We start from the raw sequence: 19,190 nt of genomic DNA on the forward strand, positions 1-19,190 counted from the left end.
CTGTTTCAGGGCTAAATCTAGTCCCACATTCAAGATAACTATTTTATACGAGTTTCCAAGTCGGATATTTCCGAGTTGTCTTGAACGCGGCATAAACACTTATACTCGCCCAATAGATCGGAAAAACCCTACATAATTTTAAACAATTCGTAAATTCAACACCACAAATTATATATTTAAACAAGCTTTAGTTTCCCACCGGAAATGACTGACATGCATTTGCTGTCATGTGATAAACATTTTTCACAGCACTGAAGTGCGGCGTAGCGTTCGGTTTCCCCAAACTAAGAAATGTTTCTCTGCCACAGCCTGCTAAATTGCAGTTAGCTTCAGTTATGGAAGTGACTGACAATAGCTTAATGTAAACGTGTATATTTCCGTTCAAGTGTTGAAGAAAATTCACGGATATAACTAACGTGTTTGGAACCTGTCGTAAGTGTTATGTTAGCTAACGTAGCTTGTCTATGGTCTGTCTTTCTACTTAGGTAACGTTAGCTAGTATTCTGCACCAGCTAACGTTTTTTAAGTTGATTTTTTTTTACCTTTAACTAGGCAAGTCAGTTAAGAACACATTATTTACAAAGACAGCCTAGGAACAGTGGGTTAACTACCTTGTTCATGGGCAGAACGACATATTTTTACATGGTTAGCTATCTGGCTAAACAAACATTTATTTCTAGATGACGCCTAATGAGCCTTGCATCTTGCCAATGTCCATAAGCATTTCTTGACCACAACAGGCTCATTTGTTCGCTATCTTGGTTTATTTGGTGATAAACGCATAGCTAGCTAGCCTAGTTGTTTGACATTCATGTATTAGCACTTGATGGTGTAGCATTTATTTTCCAATTGCTTTCCAGTATCACCAGCACCATGGAACCCACAGCCTCTGGAATGTTCTGTAACAGAATGCTCAGTATGGTAAACGCGGAGGATGTCAACGCCATCATCCAAGCCCAAAGGCACATGTGAGTGACAAGTCTGAACTACAGCACAGTCCACATTGTACATCTGCTGGATGTATTGATATTTCTCACATAGAGGGCTGACTCTGTATGCAAGGGGGTCTTGATTGATGGGTGGCCTTGCACTCACTGTGATTTGTTAGTCAAATACAACCCAACATTGGTTAGCAGTCAGTGTGGGTAGACTATGGCAAAATAGGCACAGCTTTGCCACAGCTCGATACAAATTTAACACCAGGGTAGCCTAGTGGTTAGTGTTGGACTAGAACATTGGACTAGTAACCGGAAGGTTGCAAGTTCAAACCCCCGAGCGGACAAGGTACAAATCTGTCATTCTGCTCCTGAACAGGCAGTTAACCCACTGTTCCTAGGCTGTCATTGAAACTAAGAATTTGTTGTTAACTGACTAGTTAAATAAAGGTAAATAAAACATTTAAGCCTATTTATCTCGCTCATTATTTGCTCCTCTTCCAGGCTGGACCGCTTTGAGAAGACCAATGAGATGCTAATCAACTTCAACGGGCTGTCCAACGTGCGGCTGCTGCAGATGAATGAACACTTCCTGCTTCACACGCGCACCCTGGTGGAGATGAAGAAAGACTTGGACAGCATCTTTAGGAGAATCAGGTGAAGGACCTGGCCTAATACTAGGCAACCCCCATTGTCTTTCCACAGATGTCCTCATTCTACGTAAGATAATGGACTACCTATAGCCCCGGCCTCTAGCATCACAATTCTCTACAAAAATAACCAAGCCTTACCCCCTAAACATTTCTGTAGATCTGAAAACAGGTTTAGAAATTTTTGCAAACTTATTACAAAAAAAAAACATTCAAACCCTTTACTCGGTGTAACAGTATAACTTTAGACCGTCCCCATACTCGGGCGCGAACCAGGGACCCTCTGCACACATAAACAACATTCACCCACGAAGCATCGTTACCCATCGCTCCACAAAAGCCGCGGCCCTTGCAGAGCAAGGGGAACCACTACTTCAAGGTCTCAGAGCAAGTGACGTCACCGATTGAAACGCTATTTAGCGCGCACCGCTAACTAGGCTAGCCGTTTCACATCCGTTACATCAGTACTTTGTTGAAGCAGCGATTACAGCCCCAAGTCTTCTTACGCATGAAACTACAAGCTTGGCACACCTGTATTTGGGGAGTTTCTATCCTACACCGTAGGGATGGTGTCAGGCTTCCTCCAGACGTGATGCTTGGCATTCAGGCCAAAGATTTCAATCTTGGTTTCATCAGACTGAGAATATTGTTTCCTGGTCAGAGTCCTTTGGGTGCCTTTTGGCAAAGTCAAAGCGGGTGGTCATGTGCCTTTAACTGAGGAGTGTCTTCCGTCTGGTCACTACCCTAAAGCCCTGATTGGTGGAGTGCTGCAGAGATTGGAGAACCTTCCAGAAGGACAACTATCTTCACTGAGGAACTCTGGCGCTCTTGTCAATGATTATTGGGGTCTTGGTCACCTCCCTGACCAAGGCCCTTCTCCCATGATTGCTCAGTTTGGCCGGGCTCTCGGAAGAGTCTCGGTGGTTCCAAACTTCTTCCATTTAAGAATGATGGCAGCCACTGTGTTCTTGGAGACCTTCAATGCTGCATACATTTTTTGCTACCATTCCCCAGATCTGTGCCTCGGCACAATCCTGTCTCGGAGCCCTACAGACAATTCCTTCGACCTCATGGCTTGGTTTTTCCTCTGACATGCACTGTCAACTGTGGGACCTAATATAGACAGGTGAGTGCCTTTCCAAATAATTTCCAATCAAATCAAATTTGTTTATATAGCCCTTCGTACATCAGCTGATATCTCAAAGTGCTGTACAGAAACCCAGCCTAAAACCCCAAACAGCAAGCAATGCAGGTGTAGAAGCACGGTGGCTAGGAAAAACTCCCTAGAAAGGCCAAAACCTAGGAAGAAACCTAGAGGAACCAGGCTATGTGGGGTGGCCAGTCCTTTTCTGGCTGTGCCGGGTGGAGATTATAACAGAACATGGCCAAGATGTTCAAATGTTCATAAATGACCAGCATGGTCGAATAATAACAAGGCAGAACAGTTGAAACTGGAGCAGCAGCACAGTCAGGTGGACCGGGGACAGCAAGGAGTCATGTCAGGTAGTCCTGGGGCACAGTCCTAGGGCTCAGGTCCTCCGAGAGAGAGAAAGAATGAGAGAATTAGAGAGAGCATATGTGGGGTGGCCCGTCCTCTTCTGGCTGTGCCGGGTGGAGATTATAACATAACCAAGATGTTCAAATGTTCATAAATGACCAGCATGGTCGAATAGTAGTAAGGCAGAACAGTTGAAACTGGAGCAGCAGCATGGCCAGGTGGACTGGGGACAGCAAGGAGTCATCATGTCAGGTAGTCCTGGGGCATGGTCCTAGGGCTCAGGTCCTCCGAGAGAGAGAAAGAAAGAAGGAGAGAATTAGAGAACGCACACTTAGATTCACACAGGACACCGAATAGGACAGGAGAAGTACTCCAGATATAACAAACTGACCCTAGCCCCCCGACACAAACTACTGCAGCATAAATACTGGAGGCTGAGACAGGAGGGGACATGAGACACTGTGGCCCCAATCAATAGAATTTACCACAGGTGGACTCCAAGTTGTAGAAACATCTCAAGGATGATCAATGGAAACAGGATGCACCGGTTTCTATTTACTTAGGTAAATAAGTTTTTTCTGTTTTATTTTTTAAATTGCATAAATATCTCACCTGTTTTCGCTTTGTCATTATGGGGTATGTAAATTGGTGAGGGGCAAAAAAAATGTAATCCATTTTAGAATAAGGCTGTAACATAACAAAATGTGGAAAAAGTCAAGGGCTCTGAATCCAAATGCACTGTGCATGAAGTTCCAAGTATAAGGGGCAAGGGGTTGTTTAACAAACCCTTGGCTTATTGGATTATCTATACTCTTAGTGGATTGTAGATTTCCTCTAAGCGAACTTTATACCGACTATGAATGGGACCTTTCAGTCAATCACTCTCCAAGTCCAATTTTAACACTCGCTCATGGGAGTAGTCACACAATTATTGCTCTAACCTTGGTTTCCTTCTGTAATGAGAACATAATCCATTTATTCATGGTTCTATTTTGTCCACGCAGGACGTTAAAGGGCAAGATCGCCAAGCAGTACCCAGAGGCCTTCAGCAGTGAGTTTGACATTTTACAGTAATGACAGCAACATTGGCTGACAAGTATTTGCTAATCATACATTTTTCAGTGTTTTTGTGTTGTGTGTTGCGGGCTTAACAAGATGAGACAACATTATGTAAACACAGCAATGGAGTGTATTTTTGCACTTAATTCTACATACTAAAGAGCCCTTTGGTTAGCACTACACATCACACTTTGTCAAGTAACTGAATTAAATGTTTCAATTCAATCTACTTTCATTTGTATTTTTTTTTCAATTGAACCTTTATTTAACTAGGCAAGTCCGTTAAGTACAAATTCTTATTTACACTGACGGCCTACCAAAAGGCCTCCTACGGGGACAGGGGCTGCGATTAAAAAGAAAGTATAGGACAAAACACACATGACCAGAGACACCACAGTAAGTCCTTCTCAGAGCCTCTCTGAGGGTACATCTTGATAGTGTTAAGTTGCATTAATTCTTTTCCTTTCCTCTATCTGAAATTATGGGAACGAAATTGGACAGGTGCTGTTTTTTTTTTTACAATGAGTGTAGATGGAGGCCACTTTAGACTGAGACTCACCCTGAGTCTCCCTCTTCCCCATAGACGTCCACGAGTCGCCTATCCTGGAGGAGGACGACGACGAGTTTGATCTCATCCCGCCCAGCGTTGCCGCGACGATCACCACTGCCATGTCGGAGCAGAGCACAGAGTCATGTGACACAAGCCCCGACGTCATTTCCCCAACCGTGAGCCGGTGTTCCGAAGACCTATCCCAGGAGCAGGCCGACACGCCTACGTCTGACCCAGCCCTGCCTAGCCCTGAGATGGGCGTGCTGAGGGATGAGGGTCCGGACTCGGTGCCTGCAGAGTAGAGCCTTCGTAACCCAGGCCTAGAGCTCTACTTAGTACTTGCAGGGTAGAGCCTTCGTAACCCAGGCCTAGAGCTCTATTCAGTGCCTGTGGAGTAGAGCCTTCGTAAACCCGGCCTAGGGCTCTATTCAGTACCTGCGGAGTAGAGCCTTCGTAAGCCTGGCCTAGGGCTCTATTCAGTACCTGCAGAGTAGAGCCTCTGTAACACAGGCCTAGGCCTTGGGTTGGCTCAGTAGCTGTAGATTAGATACTCCTATATACAAAAGTATGTGGACACCCCTTCAAAGTAGTGAATTCGGCTATTTCAGCCCCACCCTTTGCTGACAGGTGTATAAAATCGAGCACACAGCCATGCAATCTCCATAGACAAACAGTGTCAGTAGAATGGCCTTACTGAAGAGCTCAGTGACTTTCAACATGGCACCGTCATAGGATGCCACCTTTCCAAGTCAGTTCATAAAATGTCTGCCCTGCTCGAGCTTTCCCGGTCAACTGTAAGTGCTCTTATTGTGAAGTGGGAACGTCTATGAGCAACAAAGGCTCAGTTGCAAAGTGGTAGGCCACACAAGCTTACAGAATGGGACCGCCGAGTGCTGAAGCACGTAGCGCTTAAAAATAGTTGAAACACTCACTACTGAGTTCCAAACTGCCTCTGGAAGCAACGTCGGCACAAGAACTGTTCGTTGGGCACTTCATGAAATGGGTTTCCATGGCCGCACACAAGCCTAAGATCACCATGCGCAATGCCAAGCGTCGGCTGGAGTGGTGTAAAGGTTGCCACCATTGGTCTCTGGAGCAGGAGAAATGCGTTCTCTGGAGTGATGAATCACGCTTCATATCTTGTAGTCTGACGGAAGAATCTGGGTTTGCCGGATGCCAGGAGAACGCTACCTGCCCCAATGCATAATGCTAACTGTAAAGTTTGATGGAGGAGGAATAATGGTCTGGGGCTGTTTTTCATGGTTCGGGCTAGGCCCCTTAGATCCAGTGAAGGGAAATCTTAACACTACAGCATACAATGACATTCTAGACGATTCTGTGCTTCCGACTTTGTGCCAACAGTTTTGGAAAGGCCCTTTCCTGTTTCAACATGACAATGCCCCCGTGCACAAAGCGAGGTCCATGCTGAAATTATTTGTCAAGATTGGTGTGGAAGAACTTGACTGGCCTGCTCAGAGCCCTGACTTCAACCTCATCGAACACCTTGGGATGATTTGGAACCCCAACTCCGAGCCAGTTCTAATCGCCAAACATCAACGCTCGACCTCACTAATGCTCTTGTGGCTGAATGGAAGCAAATTCCCTCAGCAATGTACATCATCTAGTGGAAAGTCTTCCCAGAAGAGTGAATGCTGTTCTTGTAGCAAAGGGAGGCCCAGCACCATATTAATGCCCATGATTTTGCGACAATAAGGTGTCCACATACTTTTGGTAATTTAGTGTAGAAACCCCAAGCTGCAGCAGAAGGTCAATGTGATTGATTCGCTTTTGAGTTTTGACCCGCTATCTGGCTAGTCAAGTCTGACTGCTGTTCACCTGTAACCGCCAAGACTCTTAAGAGTACAATGTACATCCCTTTTGAAGATATGCTTGTCCAGCACTCTCCCCTAAGCATTGAAGAAGTTACTTGAATTGGTGTTGTTTTGAACAACTGAATCCTTTACTGCTGACCCAGGAGGACTGCCCCCCCCAGTTATTCATTGTTTGTGTACACAGGAGAGTCTCTCTCTATCATTATGTGTTTAGCTTGGAAATATTGTACTCCTTTAATGAGATGGTGAACTCTGGGCATGGGCAAGCCTATTGTGGAAGCCAGCTTTTAATCAATGGTTAAGGCCTGCCAAAATATGTTTTTGTTTTTGAGTAATACATACCTCAAATGTGGTTTACCCTACTGAAAACATCACACCGCAAATAGACTTTGTTTTTAAACATGTAAAATGTGAGTTGCTCCGTAGAAGAGTTCATTCAGTATTATTGTTCTCCATTGCTTCTCAGATATGCTATTTAATTTTGTTGGGATAACTCGAGCTCAAGTACTAGGCTACATTGTAAATGATCTCTCGATTTTAAGTGGCTAGCTGAAGCTCTAAGTGTTTATCAGTATCAAATCGGGAAAATGTTGTGTATTTACTTGAATTGCTGAAGTATATGAATTGGTTTGTTTAACAGTTAAATTATTAAAACATGACAACTCACGCTTTTGATGTACCACTCTGACATGCATCTGGCACTCGAGAATACTAGACTAGCATCTCTAAGCCCATGCTCAGCTATGACTGACATCATTACATGATTTTACAACTAATTCAAATATTACAACTACATTATCTTTGAGACAGCATTTCTAACACACAGCTCATTACTATATGCTAAACAAGTTAACACCTTGTGGATTTTCATACAGTAGATGTAACTTTGAGACCAATGCACATTTGAATCTAATCTTATGGACCTTAGTTTCCACATTCCCACCTGCTCTATTTGTACCTGGGTTTAGCATTTGTGCACCTTGTTGTAAAAAGCTTCCTGAGGACCATGTGTAAACCAGGCCAGGTGGGTCATCAGAATATAGTGAAATCGTCAAATAATTAAAATGGGTGCAAACTGTACAATGCTGGGTCTCGTTTCATCTTTTACTGTTCTCCACAGGTCATGCACCAGTTGAACATTCGCCATGACAACCAAAATGAAGACTGCGCAAGAGCTTGAAAGCGTCAATTCATGTCTTCTATTGGGGAATCTCCGATACACATTTTTTGCTGTTGAAACCATCAGAAAGTACAGTAAAAGGAAGTTGAGCTAAATCCAAAATACAATGAGGAAGGAAATGGATCGCCTGTCACTGTTTGACATGAGGCAGGAAAGTGGCATTGAAATTATTTGCCCAGTTGAAGCAAAAATGTGCATATTGCAAAAGGAAAATAGAAATTATTTCGGCACTAACTCTGGACCATCCAAAAGATAATACAAGAGTTTGGCAAATGAAAGGCTATGGCCCCAAAAGCCAAAAAAAATGACAGATGCATAGGATTTTACCTGTCCCAAAGTCACAGGACTCAAAGGAAACAATGGAAAATTGGTACATAAGCGATGACAGTTGGAAAAGATGTCTTTATTTGAAGGGCAAATTAGTCTAAAACTACTGTTGCGGAGCAACCTGAGAAAGGCAAACCTACAGTTTAAAGATGCATTCTCTGACAGTAAGGCAACCTTTTTTAAGGTGTGAAGAACCAAGGGATTGTGTTGCTAAAGGGATTGTGTTGCTAAATTTCTCCCTGCAGTTGAGCATGCTGGGAAATCTGATAATGATGAGTGTGGTTTTGGTGGGACTATTTTACTCTCCGCAGAGTAACACTGACACAATCACACTCAACACTGGGGTTATGTTACACCACTGAGTGTTAATTTAACACTTACAGTCTCAATGTAACACCTGAATCCACACTGAAAAATCAACACTAGGTAACACTGGCCAATTTGTTGTGCTCTGACGGTTTTGCACGATTATGAAACATTGGAGACATTGAAATGTTTGGCAGTTATCTAATCACCAATCCATACAATGTGTTACACATCTAAAGTACTATAAAGGCCAAACAGGTTGAATTTAAATAAGGCTCTTGTAGTTGATAGCATTATCACTGAACCATTTTTTAAATACATTTTTTCAAATGCTCTTAATCTATTGTTAGTGATGTACTTTCATTGTTTTGTTTTATTGTTTATGTTTCTCAACGAATCAAGGAGGATGTGTTTTGTCAGTGTAACTCAATTTCAACAGGTTCCACCTCTGATAAGCCAAACCTTTGCCACGCTCCACTCCAGCAGGTGGAGATAGAGAAATGTATTTACTCGTTTACGACAAGAGCGCAAATGATTTATTGTCACCGGATGTCTTTGTCGCTGATTCTGCACATGATGAAAACGACGGTTTCCCACTAGATATTTCAGCCACAAAGGCATCATTGGCTACAAAATGTTATTTTTGGTAATCATTTAAGAGAAGGCTTACACGTAAAATAAGTTTTTAATGACATAAATTGTAGAAATAGCGGAGTTTAGCAACAATTATGACTTTGTGACTGTGTTAACCATTCATCAGCGGTGTTACATTAGTGACGAAAACAACCCAGACGTTAGCTAGCAACTCGCGTTATCTAACAAGTAAAAATGTCTAACATACAGTTGTTGAGGGTTTTTCTCAACGAGAGATTAACATATGCTGCCGAGGAGATATTCGGGGTCGTTGAAAAAACTATAGTAGAGTATCAGGAGGAAGTTGTCCGTCTACAAAGGCTGCTCGACATAGTTCTTAACCCTGAGATAAAGCTACGCAGGGCAGGTGTGTTACTCGGTACGTTTGTCTAACTTACTAAATCATAATGTTATTGGACAAAAGGAGCAATGCCAAAGTGAGTCAGCATTGAGTTAAATGGCATATATTAGTTAACAGTTTCTTCCTTTTGCTTCTCTTCCACCAGACCTCTCTGTCTCTGAAGTGGAGGTCCCCCCTGATCTGCAAGAGTGGAACACCAGTCTGAGGCAGGAGGACCCACAGCCCACACATATCAAAGAGGAACCGAATGAAATCGGGACCAGTCGGGACGAAGAGCAGCTTCAAGGGCTTGAGGCAGATACCATAGACTCCACTTTCACTCCAGCCTATGTGAAAAGTGACTGTGATGAGTACCCAACTCACCCCTCACATCTCTATCAAACCCAAAAGGAAGAAAACGGAGAGAGAGACACTCTACCCAGTACTACATCTGAACTGATCGAAACACAACTTGACCGAGAGAACTATGTAGAATCAGAACCAACCAGTGTCTCTCAGACATTCTCTGAAGCAAATCCAGACTGTTTTGCAGCTCAGAGTGAAAACAGTAAAAGTGTCAGTGGCATGGAGAAGGGAGGACCTGCGAGAGGTTTTAAGCCCGTCAAATCAAAGAGAAAAAATATGGTAAAAGGGCAAAACTCCTGTATCACTACTATGGGCAGCACATCCACACAGTTGTCCCATCTGAAATCACACAGGCAAAGTTTTGCTTCTCCCTGTTGTTGCAAGGTGTGTGGCAAGTTTTTTAATTACATGAGTACATTAATTAGACATGTTAAAACCCATACGGGGGATAAAGATCATCAATGTGGTGTCTGTGGGAAAAGTATGGAGTCCTCAGAAAGTAAGAAAGATCATCTCCAAACTCACATTGCAGCTAATGTTTCTTGCCATGTTTGTAGTAAATATTTTTCCTGTAACAGTAAACTGACAGAGCACATGAGGATCCACACAGGGGAGAAACCATATCGCTGCTGTGATTGTGGCCAAGGATTCAGCACAAGCGGTGGTCTGAAAAGACACACGCGGAGACACTCGGGAGAACAACTGTATCGCCCTGATTGTGGCAAAGGATTCGGCACCAGCGGTGATCTGAAAAAACACACTAGAATTTACACAGGATTATCCATATCGCTACCCTGATTGTGGCAAAGGATTCCAATAGGTTTTAGCTCCAGCAAATACCTTCTCAGGACACACGCTGTGAGACATATGAGCTGAGACAGGATGTCGAATCCTGACAGAGAGCTAGCTAACATTACTAGCTAAAGCTAGCTAGCGAGTGTAGCCACCTAGTGTAGCCAATTTATACTCCGCAAATTCTACCAACTTTTACCACTACGATACTAACACACTTAACATGACGCCCTGGACCAGAGCTACTGACATGTAGCCAGCTAGCTAACGTTAGCCACACATTTGTAACCTATATTAATTAAATTCATATCACACGAATTGGAGGGACCGATACAAATTCATACATAGAAATGTAACGTCATACAAAACGGAGGGACACAAGAAAACGTTTACTATGTTACGGCTGGAGTTCAGACTGCATACCATGAGATGCAAAAATACCATCTCAGACAGGCAGCTTCAGACCGCATAATCTGCAGCTGGATGCTTCTCAAGGATTCAGCATTGCTGGTAATCTGTCAATGCACATGAAGGTTCACACAGGAGAGAAAATACAAAAGTATTCAGTACTGGCATCAATCTGAAAGTGGACATGAGGACTCACAGAAGCACTGTATAGGTGCAATGATTGCAGAGTTTTTAAAATGTTTATTATGGAACTCCTACAAAGTTACATTAACAATGGTCACAAGATGGAGGAAACATGATAATGTGGTGTTTGGGGAAAGTCCTCAGACAGAACATTTAGAGGTGCATTCTAACAGACAGAGAGACACTCTACCCAGGACTACAACTGAAATGATCAAAACACAACCTGACGGAGAGGACTATAGAGAATCTGAACCAACCAGTGTCTCTCAGCCATTCTCTGAAGCAAATCTAGACTATTTTGCAGCTCAGAGTGAAATCAGTGAAAGTGTCAGTGGCATGGAGAATGCAATAGGTAGATGCTCCCCAGGACAATACTCTTGGATGAATAATATATGACTGAATTACCAGTGGTGTAAAATAACTAAGTTAAATGACTTCAAATGACTATTTAAGGAGTTTCTGGGGGTATCTTTACTTTACTACTTATATTTTTAAAACTTTTACTCCACTACAATCCTTTAAAAAATTATGTGTTTATTATGCCATACATTTTCCCTGACACCCAACAGACTGGACTCACTAAACAGAGAACATCCTTGGTCATCTCTACTGCCTCTGATCTGGTGGACTCACTAAACAGAGAACATCCTTGGTCATCTCTACTGCCTCTGATCTGGTGGACTCACTAAACAGAGAACATCCTTGGTCATCTCTACTGCCTCTGATCTGGTGGACTCACTAAACAGAGAACATCCTTGGTCATCTCTACTGCCTCTGATCTGGTGGACTCACTAAACAGAGAACATCCTTGGTCATCTCTACTGCCTCTGATCTGGTGGACTCACTAAACAGAGAACATCCTTGGTCATCTCTACTGCCTCTGATCTGGTGGACTCACTAAACAGAGAACATCCTTGGTCATCTCTACTGCCTCTGATCTGGTGGACTCACTAAACACAAATTATTTGTTTTTAAATTGTCTGTTTGTTGCAGTGTCAGTGTTGGAGTGTGCCCCTGGCTAACCGCAAATAAAAATATACAATGGTGCCGTCTGGTTTGCGATATATAAAGAATTTTAAAGTATATCTTTTAAAAACTTTTGATACTAAAGTATATTTGAGCAATTACATTTACTTTTTATACATAAGTATATTTAAAGCCAAATACTTTTAGACTTTTACTCAAGCAGTCTTTTACTGGGTGACTTTCACTTTTATTTGAGTAATTTTCTATTACGGTATCTTTTCTTATACTCATTCATGTATGACAATTGGATACTTTTCCCACCACTGTGAGTTACTGCTTGAACCTAAGAACTCCCCATCGCCGTCTATCAGAGAGCAGGTAGTGGATTTCTGAGCTACAGGAGTCTGCTCATTAGTTATGAATGACACTAAGCCATTTGAACCCACATCCTCCATTTATACATAAAACATGTTTGTTTTAAAGGTTTACATTTAGCCAATATGTTAAACTGTCACATTATATCTGTTTTGAAGTTTCTAAAGTAGTGTTAACCATATTGGTTACTTTGTGCTTATGTGCCCTCCAGTGTCCACAGGAGGTGAGACAATCCTATACACACCGATTTATCATGTGTATGTGCTTGATGTCAGTTTCCACTTCATGAGGGAAAGTACATTTTTATTGTATTTTTTACGTGTTTTGACCAGCAATTGGCTACTCACATCTCTAACTCAATAATCAAGTTTGTTGATGACACAACAGTGGTAGTAGGCCTGACTACCAACAACGACGAGACAGCCTACAGGGAGGAGGTAAGAGCCCTGGCGGAGTGGTTCTAGGAAAATTGGTATGACAGGCTCAGGTAGCCTCATTCAGGTGAATGAACCTTCAGGCTCAGGTAGCCTCATTCAGGTGAATGAACCTTCAGGCTCAGGTAGCCTCATTCAGGTGAATGAACCCCCAAAACATTTTTTTATTCAGAGATCGTACATTTTATCTACTAACTTTCCCAGAATAAATGTTGCTGACATGTTTCTTGTCTAAATACATGGCTCTGCCTGCACTTTCCTCTGACAGTGTTCATTACACAGTTATGAAACATCGGAGACATCGACATGTTTGACAGTTATCTGATCAACAATCCATACAGCGTTCTGTGCATCTAAAGATCAATGAAGGCCCATCCAGCTGCATTTCACTGAGTTTCTCACATTGATAATGATTATGACTGTAATAGTTTTATATCATGTTCTCCTGTATTGTTGACTCTGTTTCACATTGGTATGATTATGACTGTAATAGTTTTATATGCTCTCCTGTATTGTTGACTCTATACGTTTCTGAAGGAATCAAGGAGGATGTGTTTTACCAGGAGGATTTTTCAACGGGTGCCCTCTCATCTGATAAGTCCAACTGACCCGGTCGCAGGCCACTCCATAAGGCAAAAAGCCTCCTTTTGAAGGTTGGACATATGTCTGCTCCAAAACAGACTGCCATTGACACATCATACCCCACCGCAGGCCCAGCAAGGTGGGAGGGCCTGCAGCATTTTATCTCAGCCTCATGGAAAAATGTGTAGAACAGCATGAAACTAACTATAAAATGGCACATTTTTATCTTTGCACCATGGCAAAATCTGTAGAATAGTAGGAAGTTTACTGTTTTCCCCAAGAAAATCCTAAATTCAAATATGAAAGGGGGTCCTTGCTCAGACCTAGTCGGGAGCCACTGCTGACTGCTCCATTCAACTGTCCTTAGACCCTGATACAAACATATTTTTAGGACAAGTGTGGATTTGTGTCAATTTTGAATCACAGGATTGTCTGTTGTGTGCAATTCCTGTCCCAGGGCCTAACATATCCTGATAACACTGTTGTCAGATGTTTTTCAAATGTTTGATCTCTATCCAGTTTAACAATGTATTTAGTCTATGTTGTGTCAATAGCTCTCCTGCCACCACCACCACACCCTGCCTCTCCACCTCCACAACCACTCAGCTATGACCACAACTACAACATCAGATAAGACACAAGCAGAGATGGTGGCTGAAGATGAGAAATAGTGTTGGACAGAGATGTCTTCATTGAGAAACTAATCCATCAGAACAAAGAGACATGGGTACTGAGTGATGATGGAAAAAGGAGACATGGGTACTGAGTGATGATGGAACAAAGAGACATGGGTACTGAGTGATGATGGAAAAAAGAGACATGGGTACTGAGTGATGATGGAACAAAGAGACATGGGTACTGAGTGATGATGGAACAAAGAGACATGGGTACTGAGTGATGATGGAAAAAAGAGACATGGGTACTGAGTGATGATGGAACAAAGAGACATGGGTACTGACTGAGTGATGATGCAACAAAGAGACATGGGTAATGAGTAATGATGGAAAAAAGAGACATGGGTACTGAGTGATGATGGAACAAAGAGACATGGGTACTGACTGAGTGATGATGCAACAAAGAGACATGGGTAATGAGTAATGATGGAAAAAAGAGACATGGGTACTGAGTGATGATGGAACAAAGAGGCATGGGTACTGAGTGATGATGCAACAAAGAGACATGGGTACTGAGTGATGATGCAACAAAGAGACATGGGTACTGAGTGATGATGCAACAGAGAGACATGGGTACTGAGTGATGATGCAACAAAGAGACATGGGTACTGAGTGATGATGGAACAAAGAGACATGGGTACTGAGTGATGATGGAACAAAGAGACATGGGTACTGAGTGATGATGCAACAAAGAGACATGGGTACTGAGTGATGATGCAACAAAGAGACATGGGTACTGAGTGATGATGGAACAAAGAGACATGGGTACTGAGTGATGATGCAACAAAGAGACATGGGTACTGAGTGATGATGCAACAGAGAGACATGGGTACTGAGTGATGATGCAACAAAGAGACATGGGTACTGAGTGATGATGGAACAAAGAGACATGGGTACTGAGTGATGATGCAACAAAGAGACATGGGTACTGAGTGATGATGCAACAAAGAGACATGGGTACTGAGTGATGATGCAACAAAGAGACATGGGTACTGAGTGATGATGCAACAGAGAGACATGGGTACTGAGTGATGATGCAACAAAGAGGCATGGGTACTGAGTGATGATGGAACAAAGTTAAACATGTGCCTCAGTTGAATAGAAAACTAAAACTATATAAAGGAGGCTGCCGGGGGAGGACGGCTCATAACAATGTCTGGAATGGAGTAAATGGAATGGTATCAAACACTTGGAAACCATGTATTTAATGAGTTAAATTACCATTCCATTAAATCCATTCCAGTCATTACTATGAACCTGTCCTCCCCAATTAAGGTGCTACAAACCTCCTGTGGTACTGAGTGATGATGGAACAATGTAAAGCATGTGCCTCAGTTTAATAGAACACGAAAACTATATGAAAGTGGTGTTGTGTGGGAGGGGGGACAGTCTTAACACACTATAACATTACTGTAGATTATTACATACATTCCTGTATATCACTGTATGTTATTTTTCATGGCTGTGTTGTGTAAATGTTGTCCAAAGACCTCCACTACATATGCCCTCTGCTGGCCAGATTGTCTGATATCCCAGTTCAGATAAAGAACCAGGCAGAAAGCCCAGATTCAAGGGAAGCCACTCCTACTGCTCAGAACTAACCGTTAAACCGGGAAACGAAACCTATCTCTGTGAATCTGCTGCTCAGTCTGGGTGTTTCACAATGGCAGAAGCACATTTTGAAGATATGGATTTGATGACCTGTTCAATTTGTCTGGATCTACTGAAGGATCCGGTGACTACTGCCTGTGGACACAGTTACTGTATGGACTGTATTATAGAACACTGGGATCAGGATGATCTGAAAGGTTTCTACAGCTGTCCACAGTGCAGAGAGACCTTTATACCACGACCTGTTCTGAACAGGAGCACTGTGCTGGCTGAAGTGGTGGAGAAACTGAAGAACAGAGGACTCCAGGCTGCTCCCCCTCCTGCTCACTGTTATGCTGGACCTTTCGATGTGGGGTGTGACAGCTGCATTGGGAGAAAACTCAAAGCTTTCAAGTCTTGTCTGATGTGTCTGGCCTCTTACTGTGAGACTCACCTCAAACTTCACAATGACCTCAACCGAGGAAAAAAACACAAGTTGATTGATGCCACTGGACAACTCCAGGAGAAGATTTGCTCTCATCATGACAAACTGCTGGAGGTTTACTGTCGTACAGATCAGCAGTGTATCTGTCTGCTGTGTGTGATGGATGAACATAAAGGCCATGATACAGTGTCAGCTGCAGCAGAGAGGACTGAGAAACAGGTAAAGATGGGAACAGTCAAATATCACACAATGCATTTAAAGATGTGTTCATCTCTTTTAGCCTGGCATCCAGACTAGTGAGTGAAAATAGGTGTAAGAAGAATAAAGAGAATCACAAGTAGTTCGTGTGGCAAAACTTTTGTCTGTAAAGTATTTATGTTTATAAATAAATGTCTAATCTGATAGGTTGGCGAGAGATTTCAAGGGTGAGGAGAGAGACAGAGAGGGGTGGACATGGAGGGGGCTTGGCTTGAATCGCTGAACACAATGACATGACGTGAATAAGAACGTGCTTGGGTTATTACTAGCATCATAACTTCACTGATTTACAGAATGATATACTAGACATTAGAAATAATTTAGGAACAAAAAATAACATGATTACCCACACACACATAGTATTACATTACTGAAAATTATTATGCACCATATATTACTGTATTTTACATAATAGATAATCAACGTGGGGCTATGCGATCTATGGGAAATAATTAACGAAGTGGAAGGTGTGCTATGGTAACCGATGTGAAACGGCTAGCTTAGTTAGCGGTGCGCGCTAAATATGGTTTCAATCGGTGACTTCACCTGCTCTGAGACCTTGAAGTAGTAGTTCCCCTTGCTCTGGCCGTGGCTTTTGTGGCGCGATGGGTAACGATGCTTTGTGGGTTCGTGTTCGTGTTGTTGATGTGTGCAGAGGGTCCCTGGTTCGCGCCCGGGTGGGGACGGTCTAAAGTAATACTGTTAACACTAACCGATGTTCCCTCTAAACTGCGCGCTTGCCCGGCCGCGCTCCTCCAGGATAATAATAAATAAGAGATGCAAGAGACTGAGCGTCACTGAATTCCGCCCCATTAGTTTGCACTATGTAGATCAACATTTATTCTGTGATCGAATCAACATTACATTTACATTTACAATGCAACAAACCAAAACAAATCTAACTTTGCAAGATTGAGTCTGCTTTTCAGATCAGTCCAGGTCAGAGCGCAGGAAGCTCGTGTGCACATTTATTGAAATGATTTGCTAGTTAGGGAGTTATTAGGCCAGTTATAGATAGCTATAGGTCAGCAATGGAGAGTCACTGCTTCCTACAGCAGCACAACATCTATAGGCTACATTTCAAGCTACCTTTATAAAGCCAATCAGGTAGAAAGATTATGTCAAAATTAAAGGGGCAGTGTTGTAGTTTGATACAGGCTTGAATATGTAAATATGCCAATTATAGCAGAGGGGTAATTCTCTGTGTGGTGATAATAATTCATTTTATTTTTTACGGCCATTTTGCTTTCTGGGTACCTTGTCAGATGCACAGTAGCCTACCTGATAGTTAGTGATTTATTGGTCTGATAATCTTCTCTGCAGAAGCAGATGGGGGAAAACAGTCTGAAATCCATGCTGAGAATCCAGGAGAGAGAGAAGGAGATGCAGGAGCTGAGACAGGCTGTGGACTCTCTGAAGGTGAGTGATGGGACCAATACTTTAATAATATTCAGGCTGTCTGGGGTCCTGATGAGAGATAAGTTAATAGGGAGGATGAAATGTCCCCTCTCACCTCTGTCCTAACAGCGCTCTGCACAAGAGGAATTGTCTGACAGTGAGAGGACCTTAACTGAGCTGATCCTCTTCATTGAGAGAAGGCGCTCTGAGGTGAACGAGCTGATCAGAGCCCAGGAGGAGGCTGAAGTGAGTCGAGCTAAAAGGCGACTGCAGCAACTGGAACAGGAAGTGGCTGAGTTGAAGAGGAGAGATACTGAACTAAAGCAGCTTTCACACACAGAGGATAACATCCATTTCCTCCAGGTGACACTAACTTAAATGTCGCAAAGAAATTGCTTTTCAATGGCTGTGTCTAGACATTCTTTCCCTGTGGAATGTGTTTGAAATCAAATAACCTTTGTCTTTCTCAACATCATAGAGTTTCCAGTCTCTCTGTGTTACTCCTGGATCTGAGGCCATACCCAGCATCAGTATCACATTTGAACAAGCGAAGAAATGTGTCTCTGACCTGAAAGAGATCTGCAAGGTGGAAATGGACAGGATATCCAGGAAAGATGTGTTTAAATCAAATAATATGATTATAATATTTGTTTTTATTATTGTCTTGTTTGTAATGTTTTTTGGGAGAGGGGGGGGGGGGCGGGGGATGAATCAGCTTTAATATTGCAGATAGATTGTGACTTATATCAGCGTAATTGTCTGCATCATTTCCAATACCCCATATATATATTTTGAAAACTTCATCTTAAATATATTTTCCTTTTTTATTAATTTCCCCAAACCCTACCACCACTCCCCTAACTGGAGTAAACTAATGGACAGAATACTTAGGCTTCCACTTCCAGCTTATACATAATACATACATTTCACAGACACTGTATTTGACATTAGTTGTCTTTTGTTTGTTTTTACTCCCATCCCTCAGCTACCCTCAACTTCTCCCATCTACCTCTGAAGACCATCCAGTTTCATTTCTATTTTCCATATACATTTCTCATATTCTGAACCTTTCTAATCTCATAGTTTCTACAGATTGTAAATATTAAAGATAAACACCTTTGCTAAGAGTATTATTATATTATTGATCGATTGACTGTGACTTTTCAACAACCAGTAGCATGAATATGTTAGTACAGCACACACCTCACAAGTAATGCTCACGTTGAGTGGACGCACACATCACTCATTAACTTGACTAGACAATCTCTTCTCCCATATGACCAGTTGGAAAAGTCGAAGTGGGATCCTTAGGACCTCCAACTCTGACGTCACCCCAATGAAGCTTACATTTTAAACGGTTAAAGGAACAGGTTAAGGTTAGGGTTAAGTTAAGGGTTAGGTTTAGGGTT

The 19,190-nt window shown here is 42.5% G+C and overlaps 3 protein-coding genes across 5 annotated transcripts; all 3 read left to right on the forward strand.

Annotated features, from left to right (window-relative positions):
* Positions 1–189: 189 nt before the first annotated feature.
* Positions 190–7,190, forward strand: LOC118359366 (kxDL motif-containing protein 1). Its single transcript, XM_035737914.2, has 5 exons — positions 190–432; positions 861–968; positions 1,440–1,592; positions 4,088–4,134; positions 4,726–7,190. Exons 2-5 carry the CDS (start codon positions 874–876, stop codon positions 4,992–4,994), a joined length of 564 nt encoding a protein of 187 aa, XP_035593807.1. The 5' UTR covers positions 190–432; positions 861–873; the 3' UTR covers positions 4,995–7,190.
* A 147-nt stretch (positions 7,191–7,337) lies between these two features.
* LOC127912078 (zinc finger protein 572-like) lies at positions 7,338–12,106 on the forward strand. 3 transcript variants are annotated; one of them, XM_052480760.1, is made up of 3 exons: positions 8,700–9,349; positions 9,477–10,060; positions 11,629–12,106. In XM_052480760.1, exons 1-3 carry the CDS (start codon positions 9,166–9,168, stop codon positions 11,746–11,748), a joined length of 888 nt encoding a protein of 295 aa, XP_052336720.1. In that variant the 5' UTR covers positions 8,700–9,165; the 3' UTR covers positions 11,749–12,106. The 3 variants fall into 3 exon arrangements, with proteins under 3 accessions (XP_052336718.1, XP_052336719.1, XP_052336720.1); XM_052480758.1 differs by having other exon boundaries at positions 7,338–9,349; positions 9,477–12,106; XM_052480759.1 differs by having other exon boundaries at positions 7,338–9,337; positions 9,477–12,106.
* Positions 12,107–15,520: 3,414 nt separating this feature from the next.
* Positions 15,521–18,908, forward strand: LOC118359367 (E3 ubiquitin/ISG15 ligase TRIM25-like). Its single transcript, XM_035737915.2, has 4 exons — positions 15,521–16,344; positions 17,707–17,802; positions 17,911–18,144; positions 18,260–18,908. Exons 1-4 carry the CDS (start codon positions 15,754–15,756, stop codon positions 18,500–18,502), a joined length of 1,164 nt encoding a protein of 387 aa, XP_035593808.1. The 5' UTR covers positions 15,521–15,753; the 3' UTR covers positions 18,503–18,908.
* The last annotated feature ends 282 nt before the right edge of the window (positions 18,909–19,190 follow it).

Source organism: Oncorhynchus keta, chromosome 26 (assembly GCF_023373465.1).
Source record: "Oncorhynchus keta strain PuntledgeMale-10-30-2019 chromosome 26, Oket_V2, whole genome shotgun sequence".
Lineage (NCBI taxonomy): Eukaryota > Metazoa > Chordata > Actinopteri > Salmoniformes > Salmonidae > Oncorhynchus > Oncorhynchus keta.